This window comes from Carassius carassius, chromosome 41, assembly GCF_963082965.1.
Source record: "Carassius carassius chromosome 41, fCarCar2.1, whole genome shotgun sequence".
Taxonomy (NCBI): domain Eukaryota; kingdom Metazoa; phylum Chordata; class Actinopteri; order Cypriniformes; family Cyprinidae; genus Carassius; species Carassius carassius.
The window spans coordinates 11602155-11621064 of NC_081795.1; the positions used below are offsets into that span (position 1 = coordinate 11602155).

Consider the following 18910-nt stretch of genomic DNA (forward strand, 5'->3'; position numbering starts at 1 on the left):
TGATATTTTAATAAATTAATATAATTGTAATTTTTAACTGAAAAGCAACACTTGTATTGACAAACATTAAATGAAATATTCAAAATGACAGCAACAGAGAAATAAACAGAATGAAAGGATGGGTGGAACAATAGAACAATGGATGGATGGATGGATGGATGGATGGATAGATAGATAGATAGAAAGATTCCAATTCAACTTCCTGTGGGGTTTGGCCAATTTCAAGTTAAGCTGAAAGTAAGTCAGTCCAGCACCACACCATTGCTGGATACTGAAGATGTAACTTGGAGAGTGTTTCGCACACTTCATTTCAATATCTAAAGTCAATCATATTTAACAATTCCACATAATTTGGCTTATGAGTGTGCAGCTCTGTTCTCTGAGACGTTAGCGGCGCATGGCACTTCTCAGCTAATTGGATATGAGGATTCAGCCTGTTCCTCATTTCTGACTAATAAAGCACAGAGTGTACAGCACTTCTCATGGTCGCTGTGTTACATTCAGATCATTCTTATTAGATCACTCTTCAGGCATGAGAGTCCTTAAGATTTGATTATAAAGGGGTCGTCTTATGTGAATGCAGGTTTTCTTGTGTAAGCTCATTGAAGATTGATGAAGAACAAGTCCCTCAGTGCTCCCCGACTCTCGAGGACATATAGACATTTGAGAGCTTTGGCCATTGAACTGGCTGGCCAGGCATGGTCACCATTTCATTTAAACTTAAAGGCTTCTCAAATGGGCTACTTTTCAGATATTAACTAACCTGAAAGTGCTTATCAACCTCATTATCTGCAGCCGTCATGGACAGAGACAAGGACACACTCTGCCAAAGACACACTATGCTCTTTTTATTCTTCTTATTTGCTTGGCAAAACGTCCTGGGCTGAGCCAAGATGATTCCTGTAAGTCAAAGTCTTTCATTTGTATGTCATTTCTGAAAGTCCTGGGGTTGCGGCTGAAATCAGAAGCCAGCCTTAGAGGAACTTCATTGAAACTGTCGAGAACTACAGAGAGAAATTCATTTGAGCTTCAAACAAACATAAAGGATGCAGGCTGGTCAAACGCTTTCAAGTGAGCTTAAGAAGTTGGATCACATAATTTTTGTCTGCTTGTATTGCTCAGTGCTCGTGTGCTTGACACGTGTGGCTAGATACACAACAACATACAAGCCACCAGCTTTTTCCATATCAACTAAATTTACCTTCACACAGAAATCTTGGAGAGCCTAGTCTCATGATACTGTATTTGCTGGATCAGACGCAGGAGCGGCTTCATCCTCTAGAGAGGAGTGGGAAGTGGAATTCTGCCTTTTTAAAAGTGCTCTCTTCCCTGGAACATAACAGGCTGGGGTTCCCAGCTGAGAGGGAGGGCTTATGAATAAACGGATGGAAGATCTGTGCGGCAGTGAGTTGTCAACACACTTTCTAAACACCAGATCTCCCTCTGTCCTAATCCACCATCACCACCAGTGGAGAACAGCCTGGATGTTACCACTGCTGTGCTGGAATAGCATGCCGTTTGAAACAGCTATTAACTATGGTTAGCTAACAGCTGCCAAGAAGTGTTCACGCAAGGCTGTTATCATCACTATCATCAACAAGTGGATGGGGAGTTGGATGGGGACTCATTTATACCATAATTCTATTGATCAGCTTCCAAAATGTCTGGCAAAGAAAGCTGTGGATGTGAAAATGTTCCTAGCAGCATAATACTGGTCTTATAATGTGTGATTCGTTGATGTAAGTGTTTTCAGAGAGATTTTTTTTTTCCAGTTAACGTCAATCTATTTTAAGAGGCGTTTATTGTATTTTAACCCCCACTAGCAAAATCTGGGATATCACTTAAAATTTCTGACTAACAGGACCAAGATGCAAACAATATATATAATATATATACAATATATGCAAACAAATTACATAAGACAAAAAAATGTAAGATGAAAAAACAATAATTCAGAAAATAAACTTTTAAAATAAATAAATAGATGCAATGCTGACTTTAAACACCAATATGCAAATAAAATTTCCAAATAAACGTATCCAATTTAATATACATTGAATAATATTCAAATAAGTATTTATATTAGGATATTTTACATTTAAAATTTGGGTTAAATTCAATAAAAATAAATAAATGATGGAAACAGCTTTTACTTTATAAAAACTGTGTGTGAACCGCCCTTTAGTTTTTAATCCCTCACTTCAAGCTGTGTTACATGTATGTAACGGACACTTTTTATAATCACTTCCTAAAAGATAAAATCATATTATGTTCCACACAGAAATAAGTCAAATTTTCAATGTAAAATAGGATGCAAGCACCTGCTGACTTGACTACTGATAAGTTAAAAGACACACTGATTATGTACTAAGTGCAGAGTGTACAAAATTACAGAAGAATGACGTAAAAAAGAACAATAGAGGGAGATAAAACTCCTCAGTCATAAATCTGTCATAGACTTGAACACGAGGGCGGTTTGGCCTTATATTATTGGCCGCCACACACGGCAGGAGAGCATGAAAATTAAAGTTGCAGAAATAAGACCTGAACATGGGATAAAGGTAAAATACAGCCTGAGCCGCACATCTGCTTAAGTTGATCTGACACCTTAGCCGCCGAACGCTCTGAGACAACTAAATATCAGAGCTCTTTTACGGAAAACTTTGCCTGTCTTTTAACACAGCCGTCAAAAACACTGATCATCCAGACATTTATCACAGAGAAGCGCAACGTTTGCACCAAGACGTGGAGGTTTCAGGCCTACAAATCAGACACGAATGCATGACACGACTCCCTAATCGGGTGAGAAAGGTGACATGCTGTGTACAGAGTGGCAGGTCACATAAAGTTGAAGGGATAACGGTGCTTATAAATCCGAGAAAGGAAAGAATTACAGCTCTTATTCGACTAATGCTCAAATTCAGAGAAAATGTGCAATTCTATGGGACTCAGCATGGAACCATCTCTTTCTGTCAACCCACCGGCTCTTTAAATGTTAAAGCAATTTCCCACAGAGAAGCGGAGGAAGGAGAGTGTTTGACGGTTAATTGTGGAGCCTTTTCATTGCAATATCTCTTTTGCCCTTTTTCTTATTTCATGAATGGCCCTATTTTCATCTATCAATCTCCATGCACCTGCAGTATTGTTCACTCTTAAAGCCATGCTTTGAAATGACCTGACATGACTCTTCTTACTGTGCTGGTCCAGGTTTTGTTTTTTGGATGGCTTTAAGGCGTAACTCTGTGATGAGAGGGCAGGATTCATTAGCCTGTCAACTTCTCAAAAGAGGCAGCTCATTACGTGGAAATTAATTAGCCATTTTCTCAGAGACGGTGTGTCCATCCATAATCAGATCTGTCTTGTCTTGCATGCCTGTCTAATGAAAACACTTTTTTCAAGGTGAACCTAGGGATCAAACGGAATGGAATATCAAAGCATCATCATCTTCCAGAACAGGAAAACTCAGGGAATTGAAGGCTTTATGACATTGTATGGACACTGAATAGTTTGAATTGTCTAATTTTGCTTTACAGCCATTCCAACACACCTGTAACACAGTCAAGCTCACCATGAGATCTATTAAAACAAGTTCTACTTTCATCTAGCGCTCTATAAACCACAAGGGCGGAACTCAAATAAAATCCGGATGTAGCGAGATCCAGATCATTTGGGATTCAGGGCCTCGTTCCAATGCCACACAGGCAGGCAGGGTCAGAAGGAAAGAGGTGTGTGAATGAGTCAAGGCAGGGCATGTCTAGACACATAAAACTACCACATTCCCATCTAGCACAGAAATCCAGTCTGTCAGCACACCACAGCGTTTACAGTGCCTTCATGAAGACCTTGCTGACAAATAAAGTTAAAGGACAACTTACACAGCGTGCAAGATTGTATTATAAAATGCCTTGATTTACACTTTATGGTCAAGCTGCAAATAATAAACTTTGACCATTTTGAGAGAACAAATGTCCTGATGGGTTTGAGAGATATTCACCCAAAACTAGTGTGACATTGCTAGTTACAACCGGCTGGCTCAAGAATAGCGCTTTAATTTAACTAGATGTGACCTAATTAGACCTACATATATTTTTTGGCAGTTTGTCTTTAAAATCTGACACAGATGATACACACACACACACACACACACACACATATACATATATATATATATATATACCCAGTGGACTACCTTTAAAATTGATAAATATTTGGGACCAAAAATTATTCAGACACTTTGACCAGACCATGATTAGTTTGAGTGTTATCTGACATTATCAAGATAATTTTCTTCTGACAGCGTTCTTCTGAGTTCTTGTAATATTTTATTACCATTTTCTAAACTATAGCGAATGAACTGTGATAATGTGCGAAATGTTGAAGGTGTCTGAATAAATTTTGGCTTGATTGTATATATAATTATTAGGGGTGTAACGATTCACTCGTTTTCTCGATGCATCGATTACAAACCCTGTCGATTCATATGCATCGATCTTGAAACATGATTTTTGAATCGTGAATCACCGATCTTGGACAGTAATCGATTCAAAATGCTAAGAATCGAATGAATCTCGATTTCTATAGTGATTCAATGCTTTCAAAATGTATACACTTTAAATTACTACACGCACGAATTAATGGAGACCTTGAAGAGTGTTCGTGAATCCTCTTATCTGTCCTTCACGCGCTCCACTGTTTACCGCCTGAGTGAGACTGTCACAGGATTGCGCTCGCGCTCCGTTCGTCTCTGACGCAGCTGACGTGTGATCTATAGGACTCGTGACCAGTAATGCTAACGTGAAGTAGTTTTACTTTTCTGTAGTTTGTCAATGGCTCTCTGCATCTTACCGACGGAGTTACCGGAGCCGTCGACAGCTGTATTTATTGCATGGACGGAGCAGAAATGTAATTGTCTAAATCATACGCACAGTTCCATTGAATGATAAATGTTTTTAAACAATGCGGATGAACCGAATATACGAAGGAAACTTTTAAAATTAACCACAGCATTAACAACGACCTTGAAATAAGAGCGCAAGATTTATCTGATAATCAGATGCATGAAAGTAGCGTTTGTTTCATTAGCAAACAGATCTGGCACGTTTTCTCTCAGAATCATTCGCTGATGGAGAGGAAAAGTTAAATAGAGATGAAGACGTTTTCACACTGAAAGAGAAGCGATCTCGCTCTCATAGACGTGCCAGGCTACTGAATAAAAGCAGAATGAACTGATGAAACTAAAAAAAACCCACAAACAATTTATGAATGATGCAGTGCTAATTGACATTTATTACAGTACAGAAACTATAGTATTAAGTATATTTTCTTCCTTATTCTGTGCAGAAAATTTAAATAATTGCTAATTAAATGTAGCCTAGTATATAAAACAGTCATAAAATTGCCATTAGGAAAAAAATATTGATTACAAATGATTGATTATTGTCCAGCAGTGTATTTGATTTATTACAGCTAATTAAAAGTAATTAAAAAAGAAGATAATTCCTTGTAAAAATAAATAAAATAAATAATAATAATAATAATTATTATTATTATTATATTGGCTACATACATAAAATGATTGTATTTGACATTTCTGTCACTTCTGAAATTATGGCTATGCCCCTGGTGTGACAAAATGTTAGCTTATACATAATACTCTTTAAGCTCTTTTTTAAAAACTTGGCTTACATACATTTTTACGTATGCCATGTCGCATCATTAAACTATCATTTAACAATGGACAAAAGGTTTTTTTTTTTTTCTAACCTATGGTTCTCTAACCATAAATGCTACTGTAATTTGCCCCCTGACTTAGCATTTAAAGAATTTAGTAGAAGCATTTAAATAATCCTGTGAATTCACTTAAAGAATGCAGAATCGAATCGTTATAATCGAATCAAATCGAATCTAATTGTGAATCGAATCGAATTGAATCGTTCTAAATTTGCAAAAATCATTCTTGAATCGAATCGAAAACCTATGAATCGTAATCGAAACGAATCGCTGCCTTGCCAAAGATTCACAGCCCTAATAATTATATTTTAATGGAAAAACTCTTTGTCAGTAAGACAGGGAGTTATAATTTCTAATTCATGCTTCTTTTGTGTATCTTTTTTACTTTCTATTCACTGAAGAATTGTAAAAAAATCTGTCAATGTTTACACAAAAACATTAAGCAGTACAACTGTTTTCAGCATTGAAAAATAATAAGAAATGTTTATTGAGCCCCAAATCAGCATATTAGAATGATTTCTGCAGGATCTTGTGACACTTTAAATCTTACAAAACATTTTTTTTATATATATATATATATATTAGCTTTTTCTTGATTTTATTAAATTTTATATTCTAGTTTGTTCTTTTCAGTTGTTTTGGTCTGCATGTGTTGTATTGTTATGTGTTTGTTTTATTATGTTAGTGTTCCTGTAGCTCAATTGGTAGAGCACTGCATTATCAAGCGCAAGGTTGGGGGTTCGATTCCACGGGAACACATGATAGATAAAAATTCATAGCGTGAATGCACTGTAAGTTGCTTTGGATAAAAGCGTCTGCTAAATGCATACATTTTTTTTTAATGTAAATTGCCTTGAGAAACTGCTTTAAAGGCGCTATATAAAAATAAAGATTGTTATTATTACTGAAGATTCTGCTTTTCCATTACAGGAATAAATTCTATATATATATATATATATATATATATATATATACATACATATATACATATATATATATATATATATATATATATATATATATATATATATATATATATATATATATACATATATATATATATACATACATATATATATATATATATATACATACATATATATATATATATACATATACATATATATATATATATACATATATATATATATACATATATATATATATATATATATATATATATATATACATATATATATATATATACATATATATATATATATACATATATATATATATACATATATATATATACATATATATATATATATATACATATATATATATATATACATATATATATATATATATATATACAGTGGCGTATACAAGCGTATACCATGGGGGGCGCCAAAGCGATGGTTAATTTTATTTTTTATAATAAAAAATTTAAATGTATATTAAAAGTTATAAATATAAAATATAAATATTTTATAAAATAAAATATTAATTTTAGAGGACTAACAGGCACCGGTGCCCTCATAATATTCCATCATAGAATTTAGACATAGAACCACGCGAGTGGGTGGGGCGCCGTGAGCGCTGAGTGAGCAGCACTAACGTTAGTGCGTTGTCCTTGAAACTCGAAAAAGATGAATAAAACAAAAAAGCTCTCGGGGGCTAAAAATAGAAAAAGAAAGAGGGAAAGGGAGATGGTATGTCAAGGGATGCGACTGCAGCTAAATAAGTGATTGGTGAAAGGCAACAGGTAGGATTTAAAATGTGACGTCTATGCTCGAAGAATATGTAAAACTGGAATATGAGCTGTCATTTATTCCGTCATCACCCGGGTGCTGATAGCGCGCGCGCACAGATGAGACCTAAACAGCACAAGTTGATATCTGTGTTTAAACTAAACTAATTTAAGCTTTGTCAGTTTAAACATTTAAGAGGCAGAGGACGCGAGCTCGCACGCGCAGTGAGAAGATTTGTGCATGCGCTCATCTGAAGCGCGCAAACCCGCGCCTCAGAACGCGCGCAAATATAAGCTCTCTCTGAAGCATTTCATTTAAATGGACAAATTCAGACAAATTACCGTCATTACCGTCTTGGTAAGTATCCTATAGCAGACATAGCCAGCTGAACGTAGGCCACTGTATCAGCACATTCTCTTAAAGTGACAGTCTTTTATATTAATCAAACAGCTACAACAGAGAAATCACTCACTGCTCTTGATTAAAAAGCTTTTGTAACAGATTGTTCAGTTTCTCCTAATGTTGGCTCGAAAGGCTATAATGGTCAAATGGGTTGGTAGTGATGCCCCCTCTACTCAGATGTGGAAATCTATGATATCTGAAGTTGTAACTCTAGAAAGATTGAGGTATTGTCGCAATGGTAAATCGCACCTGTTTAAAAAATGGGAGAATATTTTTAAGTGTCTAAAGATTAAACGGTCATAAACAAAAACTGGATAAAATTTAAAATTTTGAGCTCGTAGTTAGATTTTTTTAAATTATAGTTTCTCCATAAACATAGCACATACCGAACTGTAACGAAATGTGACTCTTGAACCGTGAAACTAACCGAACTGTGAAATTTTGAACTGTGCCATCCCAATAATTATGATAATAATAATAATAATAATAATAATAATAATAATATTCTGTAAACAATTCTGTCTCTGAGCTCTTCAGGCAGTTCCTTTGACCTCATGATTCTCATTTGCTCTGACATGCACTGTGAGCTGTAAGGTCTTACTGTATATAGATAGGTGTGTGTGGCTTTCCTAATCAAGTCCAATCAGTATAATCAAACACAGCTGGACTCAAATGAAGGTGTAGAACCATCTCAAGGATGATCAGACGAAATGGACAGCACCTGAGTTAAATATATGAGTGTCACAGCAAAGGGTCTGAATACTTAGGACCATGTGATATTTCAGTTTTTCTTTTTTAATAAATCTGCAAAAATGTAAAAAAATCTGTGTTTTTCTGTTAATATGGGGTGCTGTGTGTACATTAATGAGGAACAAAAAATGAACTTAAATGATTTTAGCAAATGGCTGCAATATGACAGAGTGAAAAATTTAAGGGGGTTTGAATACTTTCCGTACCCACTATATATATATATATATATATATATATATATATATACACACACACACACGTTTTGCGTGGTTAATGTGATAATTAACTGATCATTACTTTTAAACACAACCATAGAAAAAACAACGTCTAAAAAACTATTTTATTTCTCATATTATTGTTTTGGTAGTTTAAATTCAGGAAATCTCAGAAATTGAACAAAAAGTTCAGTTAGCTATATAAAAAGAAAAAAGTGTCACATGAAAAAACTCCCAACAGTCAATTATTTTAAATAAATAAATTAAAAGGTTTCATGCCAACCGGCCAGTAATGCTTTTATTTAGTTGCAGAAGTCTTTTTTACTTGCATGTGGTGCTTGGTGAGTGTGAATTTTGGTTGAATGAGAGTGCAAAGAAAGTAACAGAAGTGAGAAGTGGAGCCCTGCTTCGGCTGAGGATGTGTGTCAGTGGGTGAGATCTTGTATCTCAGCAGGTGATCCCTCACCCTGCAGGGTTAATCTCCTCTGGGAGGGGCGAGCGGCAGGGTGGAGGATATTACAGCAGCTTCCTCAGCCATCACCTCACACAGCAGCTCGCCATGCACGGCTAGGCTCAGCCCAGATCAGCCGACTATCACGGCTCAACTACACAACTGAGCACTTCCCGGGGGAGGACTGAGATCCTCAGCTCATAATACCCTGTCTAAAGTATTTGCCAAATCAGTTTACCTGCAACACATGCATATAGCAGCGCTTCGTCTGCAGAGCGGTATGAGAGTGACAATGTCTGAAGCTTGTGGCATTTGAGTGGTAGTGCAGGGAGGGGGGGGGGGTTACCTGTTGAAAGGTCATTCAGACCCCAACAGCCTCCATTTCTAACTTCACTCCATCAGTCCTGCCTTGTTTGTGTTCAACCTTTATCTAGACGCAAATGGGGGCAGTGAGGGTCCTTTCATTGTGATCTGAATTATTGAGAGGTCTAAATCTTTAATGTGCATGTCTCTGATGGAGGTTCCCATTTAGAGAATCTGTCATCCGTCAAACTGTATGGCCTGCTGAATGTTGAGACAGGACTGGTGTGTTAGATCTGCGTGGAAGGTATAGTAGAAAACAGCCTTGCTATAGACACATGACAAGAGATCAATGTTCAATGCACTATAAAAGAGTTTGATGTGTTTATACAAAGCCTTGAAAAAGGCTGAGGCAATCAAATGGAGATACTGTACATGCTCATCCATGTCAAAACACAGCCAGTTTTCTTTCCAGGCATGCCTGACATGGCCATGTTTATATTAAAAATATATATATATAAAAAAATGATATTTGAACAAAAATTTCAGTTTTACTCCATTACAAGTAGTTTTTTGAAAGTGAAGTGAAAGGAAGCAAGAAAAAATTTAATAAAGTGCAAAAATGCAAACAGAACCTGCATCTAACCTCAATGATTGCAGAAAAATAGTAGACTATTATTTTATTTGGCAGCAAAATGAGAATAATTCTCTCTATAACCTCAGTATATTGAACTACAAGGCCATAGGTTTGGTTTTAACATCAGTAGGGTGATTTTAACCACAAGTTACAGAGATAACAAATGTCTTTTTGGAAAAAAAGTGAAATTGCCTGTTACAGCTCACCAGTTGTTCTTGTTTCAAAATAGTATTTAAGTATGTAAAAATGTAAAAGATTATGCAAAATACTAAATCCTTTAATAGTATATAAATAATACTAATATAACACTGCTTCGTTGGCATTTGGCATTCATTGATATCAAATCCGGCATCTGTACTTGCTAAATAAATATAGACAAACATGAGACTTGGAAATTTTGCCAAAAGGCAAGATAATTCATGTCTGTTTATCACACAAGGCTACAGTATATAGTATATGAGACATGTGGAGTGCTTCAATGGTGCTTTTTGTCATTCGTGGAGCTTGACAACCGAACATTCTGCTAAAATTCCTTTTGTCATCTATAGTAGAGAGTCAGTCACACGGGTTCGGAATGATAACAGATTGAGTAAATAAAGTAATCATATAATTTTTGTCCATCCCTAAATCTATAGCCATATTACACTGTATATTTACACTAGATCTCAATCCCTGCTTGGCTCCTTTCCTTTCTTGTTTGCCATTATATCAATGTCAAAGCAAGTGAAAACCCAGTGGCAAAATTAGCTCCTCTTGCGTGTGCACATTCACCCAACATAACAGCTGGAGAACATTAAATTGTACCGGAAACAGGGGGAGCAGGGCCTTCGGAGTGAAGTAATTGGAAGTTTTGTAAAGAAACAGAGAGCTCTATGAAATATGTGCTGTCTGGCTCCTATGGATGATTGCTATAAGTCTAATAGAGGGAATATACGGCTTCTTTACTAAGAAAGCTGAATACCACTGATTACCCCCCCCCCCCCACACACACACACACATAAAGACAGAAAGAGAGAGACAGAAAGAGGTGGTGGAGTGTAAACAACTTTCTTATTCAAAAGGCATATTAAGGATGTGCAGACAATGATATTACTCAACTGCAAACCCGCCACAGTTCATTAAATCACAGAAACAAAAGAATTTGCCTGTATACAGTCATCTGTCATTTTATCGGCGCATGTATCAAACGAAAAAGCTGTGCTATGCGAGGCAGGGCACATCAGCGCTCCATAATCTTTTCTGTTGTGCCGATCTCCCCTTGATGACTATGTTAAAAGACTATTAGCAGAGAATTATCCAAGTCATTCTCCGCTGTAATTATGCGGACTATTGACAGCAGCTGTCATTTTCAGGCTAACATGAGCATATTATGTTGACATGAGATAACAAGGAGTGTTTCCCCTTCAGTGCACAGAGAGTCGCTCTTAATAGAAAGCAATGATTGAGAGCTCCTTACTCCAAGAGTCCTTATCGTTTGTGCCAATCTAATCAGTAAGTGTACACTCATAAACAGGTTTGTCTAGAGCGCTGGACCTGTGCCAGTTGGAGACATTGGCACAAGCGCAATTAGCAGGAAGTAGATGAAGCAGATGTTTAGAGGTTGACTCGTACGACGGCTCACCTTGATAGCGCAGTAGAAAGGAGCTGGACTGCGGCTGCCGGCTGCGGAAGTGGATGGAGATTTGGTTGCTCCAGCTGCGTATCACCAGACCTTTCATCAAGATGGACTCGTTGGCCAGCACAGAAGGTTCCCGGCCACCCAGGTCTTCAAATCTGACCACGTCACCCTCAGCCAGGCTCACGTTCATCACCTTAATGTTATGAGAGATAAGAGAAGAAAGAGAACAGAGACACAGTTAAAAACGAAGTGGGTTGTCTTGCTATGACTAATTCCAGAGCTAGCATTTCACATATCTAATGTTGTTACTGTTAACTAATCCATCTTCATTGTCTAATAAAGAGCAACATGAACATTCTGATAAACCTACCCTTTTGTGTTGTACAGTAGAAAGAAAGTCATGTGGGTTCAGAATGTCAACAGATTGAGTAAATAATATAATTTTATTATAATTATATTATAAATGTAATTATATAACTATATTATTTAAATAATTTTTGTCCAAACCCAAACATTTTTTGTAATTAGTGTTGTTATTGTTAATGTTTTAAAAATGTTGTTTTCTTTAATTGAATTAAAGCTGGAATAAAATCAAATTTAAATATGAGGGGGAAAAACTTCACACAAATATGCTGCCTTGAGATGTTGCCATTGCAACTAACTAAAATAAAAATGATAAATAAATACTACAATAATATATAAAAAATACTCAAATATCTTAAATACCTTAAAAAATTTTAACTATTTGATAAAATTACAGCTTGATTGGAAATGCTGAAAAATTACCTGCTGACAAACTATATTTATTTAAGTCTAATTTCATCTCATTTTAGACACTGTTGTATAAGTACCAAGTATATTAACTTTTGAGGGGGAAAAATATTTGGGCCTTAATTGTTTAGTGTGATGGGAATGATGCAACATAAAAATAATTGTACTTAAGTTTTAATATTACAACTTTTATAGAATTGTAGGTTTCATATCTAAAAAAGTTTGAATGAAATTTAAATAATCTCCTGGAATGTAAAAGTGACTTACCCCTCATTGTTTCCAACGTGACTCATGCAATCAGAAGCACTTGATTTTATAGGGTCTTTAAATACTCATGGTGTGCGAGTGTTTAAACATGGAAAAGTTTGGAAAAAATACATAGAACCTGACATAGAAGGACAGACTGATGAGTTTTTGGATATGCAGAGATAGCAGTGGTGTCACACATTCTGCCACACCACTGACTGCACTCATAATGGTGTTGGCCTGTCTGTTTGCCATGCTGCATGGTAATTGCACAACAGCCAATCTCCTGTCTGCTGAAGCCAGCATGCATATCCTCACCTGTCACTAATAGAAAGCCACAGTCGCCCATTACTTCTCGTTCTTCCCATCTACCACTTTGGACAACCCATGCAACAACTGCATGAGCCAATATCCAATACTGCAGCGTGGGTGGAAGTCGTGACATGGAGCAAAGTGAAATAGTGGGAGTCTGAGGAATAATTACAATCATGCTGAACAAAAAAGTCAGACCTATTCAACTAGTGTGCTGTCGTGAAACTGTGCAATTGTGGCTGATCTGGGATCAGTTGGGATGTGCCCTTGCGCTCCTCTCAGGTAATGAAAGTATCTTTAATCAGATGCAGGCAAATGAATCTGACCTAAGCAGAGATCTTGCCTAGACGCAGACGTGATGGCAGGTTAATGAGGCCTCGCACGCATTGCCCTCAATCTAGACACCCATAACTCGCACGACAGGAAGACTCCTCAAACTCTCAGCTAAAATTAATGTCGCTGTCTGTAGTTTATTATTAGGAAAGTTAAGGGAAAAAAAGCACAATTTGAACTCGTCCACGATGGACGATGAGGATTGAATTTAAATAGGGATTGTTGGAGACACTCTTTAAAGAGCCCTGAGTGCTGTGAAGGCAACAGGTGACAACCTGATGATGTGTACTACAGAATAAATTCACGCTTAATAAAGCCAGAGCTGCAATGTGCTGAAGCGGTCTATAAAACAAAAGTGCATTACAAAGTAATCACATTACACTAAAAGCCCTCGGATAATAAAATGTTTCCAGAATATTGCTCGCCATAATCCAATTTGTGTTGGCACCGGGCCCGACCGTCTACCCCACGCATGTAATCCCTCGCAAATACACAACTGTCTGTCAGATGCAGACGTTGGCGTGTAAATGTGCAGCTGCTGTGTCATTCAGGGTCAGTGTTGATTAAAATGTTTGCCGCTTTTTATACAGAGCACAACAAACAGACATATTCAGAATAAAGGGAAATTACGTGAAACTATCCCAGTGCTCTTGGCCTATCTAGAGGCCCCATATGCTATAGTGTGAAAGGGGGAAACAGGAAGCCTGGTGTTTTGTGTCCAAAATACAAAAAAAGACCTTAAATAGAAAGTACATCCAAATTTACATTTGAATAGACAAAAGTCAATATGAAGACATAAATTAAAGGTGAGTCAGTATTTTCTGTTACTATGGAATCTGAAGTACAGGCAAATATGAAAATATGTGAAAATATTGTCGAATGTGATATTTATTTGATGCATATAATCATTCATATAATCATACTACCATATGGAAACTAGGGGTGCTCCGATCATGATCGGCCGATCGTTATGCGCATCTAGTCAGCAAAGTCGGTTCTCTAATCAGCGGTAAATTCCATCAGGTGCGTGATTTCACATAGAGCAGCTGTTACTACACAGAGCCATTGTTAACTGAGAAGCTGCGCAAATCCACGTTCATTTTCAGCGTTTATTTGCGCATCTTCTCATTTAACAACGGCTCTGTGTAGTAACAGCTGCTCAATGTGAAACCACGCACCTGAGGGAATTTACCACTGATTAGAGAACCGGCTCTACTGATGAGATGCGCATTAACGATCGGCCGATCGTGATCGGAGCACCCCTAATGGAAACTGTATAAAAATAACAGCTCGTAATTCATAATACATCCAATATTAAAGTGTGTTATAGTGTGTGTGTGTGTGTGTGTGTGTATACTGTATACACATATTGGGAGATGCTTTTGAAAGAGGTGTCTAAAGCTCACCAAGGCTGCATTTATTTTGGTGGGAGAAACTACAGTGGAGAAATGCAGGTGCATAAAAATTGGTGACTGAATCAAGACGTATATTTCACATATCTTGCATGCTTCTATGATTTTCTAGCACAGCACTTCAAACAAGTTGTCAGGGACCAAAACAGTGTCGCTGCATGTAAACCAGTCAGTCAGCGTGGCTCTACACACCATGTGGATTAATGTAGATGTGGTTGTCTCAAGCTGATTTTGGGGGGAATAAACTAGAAGGAAGTATGCATTGTCACTCCTGTAAACAACTGTACACTTTGTGTAGAGTGGGATTTAGGATTCAGCAGAGGAGTGAAAACCGTATTTAGCTGTGGTGTGTGTACAAGGCATAAGAGAGACATACTGATTCAGTCACTGTATCAGCACTCTGAGGGCAGGCGGATGGTTAATTAATCTGGAAATGCATGCTGTGTCACATTAACAGAGAATTAACAGAAAACCCCTCTAGCTATGTCTGAGTTGAAAAAAAGGTCTCCTGCTCTTCTACCTTCCTGTGCTGTGCTGAATCTGATTTCCTGTTTACAACAATAGAAAATACAAAATAAATAACAAGCTTTATTTTGCAGGTAAGCTTTTCAGATCTGAGTGAGAGAAAGAAAGCAAAGAAAGCAACAGAGTCAGAGCCGTGGTATAGTGGGTCAGGGCATCCTGCGGTACTCACAGGGTTCGAATCCTGATTCTTTGCCACTGTCCTAGCAAATAAAGGCCAAAAACCCATAAACAAACAAAACAGAAAATAAGAGAGGTGATAAAGGGACAGAAAAGGTGAAGGAAAGAGGAGTGATTTCCATGTGCTCAGCTCTTTTAGTAGGCATGTATCCAGGAGTGCTTCTTTAATCATCTCTGAAACACCAAAGCTAATGCGAGCACTGGCTTTTCACTGGTCTCCATCACTGCCTATCTTTCTGTCTCTGACACTCATGACCCCTCTTTGGTACAGTGTTAATGCCTGATTTACAAAAAAATACCAGACAGATTCCAGGTCAAGGGCCATTCTTTGAAACAGGAGCCTCTCCTGACTTCAACTTGTCCTTGAGAAGACAATATCTGAAAGGATGATAATGAATGGACACAACTTTCATCATAAATAATGTAGTGTAACAGGATATATGTAACAAGATATCAATGGAAAAAATAAAAAAATATTATGATTTTGAATAAATGTTATTCTTCTGAAACTTCAATTCAATGAAGAACCTAGAATGAAAAAAAAGGTATCACAAATGTATTATGGAGCACAACCTTTTTCAACATTGATAATAATCAAAATGTAGCCTTGGTGAGCATAAGAGACTTTAAAAACATGTTTAAAAATCTTACTGACAGTAAACCTTTAATTGGTAATGTATAGAGAATGATACAAACAAATATTAAAAGTCCTTATTAAAATGTAACATTTTTAAAGTTTATAGGTCATTTTGCACACATAAAGGGCAAGAAATAACCCCAAATACCCAAATACTAACAGTTCAAGCTTTACAGTACAAAATAAAATCCAACTACTCTAAACTTACCGCATCTACTCAAATCCAGCTATGCCACACTACAGATGCCAACCTACATCAAATACCACAGTGAGAAATTTCTCAACTGACAGTCTCAGTACAGTGTGTGGCATTCACTTCCATGCACATCACTGCTTATGTGGGTCACACACGCCTCAAGCTCTCCCTACATGAAGGACAGCAGATGACAATATTGATCTGATATAGAGTGGTCACCAACTGCGCTCGCTTTCTCTCTCCTATTGCCAAGTAAGTTAAGTCGGGCATACAATCTCTGTGCGATTTCGGCAAGGTATCAACTCACACTGTACGAGTAGATCGCATGGGATGTAAAGCCAAAGCTCACGATTTTTATGCGCTCACTGTACGGTCCGATTGTCGAGTTGCAATTTGACTGCTCACACTATACGTGGGGAATCAACACTGGGATCCCTCAGAACCCGGATGTTTGTGGCTGTTTCAGAATAAACATGCTTTACCGGGATAAACGCACTGCTTTGGTGATATGGGCAACTCTGTGTGTTGAAACATCAAAAAAAAAAAAGGAAAAGGCGTCGGCGTATCTGGACGTGCAGGTGGCTTTGAAGACGTGGCCAAAATGGTTTATCCATTTTGCAATGCGACCTGGAGGTAAGCAGGTGTTTTCTTCCCTATTTTATTATTTTTATTTTTTTTGCCATAACTCCACAAGTTTTCCCTCCATCACTCCACACTACACGCCGTGTCACCATGGTTTCATTTATGGTTCCGCGCACGCGTAGTGAGGGAAACATGTGGTCCTGCTTCAATAGTGCGATACCTCACGAGAGGCGACCAAAATTTCTGACTTGTCAGAAATCCATCCGACCAACCCATTGCCGGTCGGGAGAGGTTAATCGCCTCTCGTTTCCCCTTGTACACTGCACGAACACTGTATGAAAAACGACGCACGAAAATGCTGAAAATCACCCCGACCCGCAAAAGAGTCGCACGAGTAAGAATTCGGCTCAAAATCGGATGAAAGTCGCACAGTGTATGCCCGGCCTTAGTAACACTATAAACCCATCAGAGTTTATATCAGCATAGCTTGAAGTGACTTGGTGTTAGTATTTGGTTTTGATTGATGTGTTTGTGTATTCAGCGAATTCTCATGGAGCTTCTCTTTTATGCAAATCCAAGTCACGTAAAAGTCCTGCTCTTTCTTTTTGTCTCTGCTTCGTTCTTCTCTTGCATTCCCATGGCTCAGTTTCTCTGGGAATAAAAGGAAAGATGGAAATCTCCTCTAATTAGCAGGGTCCAGTCCTCTGGAGCTGAGAGAGACGGGTTGGGAAAGGAACACTCTTGTATTTGGGCTGCTAATTAGAGCTTGTAATTAAGAGCAAACAGGAAATGATGTAGCACTCGTACACCTGTACAGATCTGGGCCATAGGTGCGGATGAGTTGAAACAAGCAGGAAAGACACAGGGTCATCTGAAGAGATCAGGGCGCTGGTGCTATATTTAGGAGTGCCTTGAGTGTAGAAGACCATTGTCGCGGTTGGTAAACCGTCGTGTCTGCTTTGCACTATTTGGGTGGAGTTTTGTGTGTCTCTCGTCAGCACCGATCGTTTCATGTGGGCGTCTCCGTTAATTGTTCATCAGCCACAACTGCCACTCATTACCTGCGAAAGTTCGCAGATGGACTCCGACTCTGACGGTCCTTATCTTGCTCACCTCTCCCCTCGCACATTACCCAAGGAAGACGGCATGCGGACCATTGTGCTGCAAATGATTAGACACGTCCTCCACGTGTCATTTGCGTGACCTTCCTCTCTGAAGCGCTGTATCGCTGCAGACCTGAAGCCGGTGACGAGATAAAGAGGAACCCTGAGATTAACGCTCACTGACAGGCTGAGACTTTTGTCAAGCTGCACAAAGACGACACTCATTATTTTCCATTCTATTTGAGCACCTGAATAATCCACTATGAATAGGCCCTGTGAATACTGATATTCCCCACAAGATGTAAGGACAGACTGAGCACAGAACCCAAGAGCACAGAAACGCTCTCATTACCTGTAGGGGGAAAAAAATGTTGCAAATGACATCTCTTTAATGTCTCGATTGTTTCTCCTAGACAGAAAGGGGATTTAATAGAGAGCAAACAAGACTTGTGTAAATCTCTTGCTTATAATAAAAGACCCCAGTAATCTCAAATGCATCTTCTCCACATTTGTGTCAGAACGAGTGAAAGTGATATTACAATGCGATAAGACAATGTTTATTCCAAATTAAATAATCTATTTATAGATTATTATGTTAACCTATACAATTATGTTCTTCTGTGGAACATGCGTTTTTCTGAGAATATATATGACAAATTTGATTACCAATATACTTTATGCGACTATTTGTTTAAAGGTTCGAAACTATGTCTGTGAATTAAATTAAATAATTGCAATAATATTTAGATTTATACTTAGATGCCAAGATATAGATTTCCAACCAGTTTTTAATATCAGAACTGAAAAAGTTTCAAAATC

General features: G+C 37.6%; 1 protein-coding gene across 2 annotated transcripts in view; it reads right to left on the bottom strand.

Annotated features, from left to right (window-relative positions):
• Window positions 1-18910, bottom strand: part of LOC132122730 (seizure protein 6-like) — a 209155-nt gene that overhangs the window by 49254 nt on the left and 140991 nt on the right. For both annotated transcript variants that reach the window (XM_059533079.1, XM_059533078.1), the window contains exon 4: window positions 11801-11990. In XM_059533079.1, coding sequence (XP_059389062.1) covers window positions 11801-11990 — 190 coding nt within the window. The remainder of the gene's footprint in view (window positions 1-11800; window positions 11991-18910) is intronic.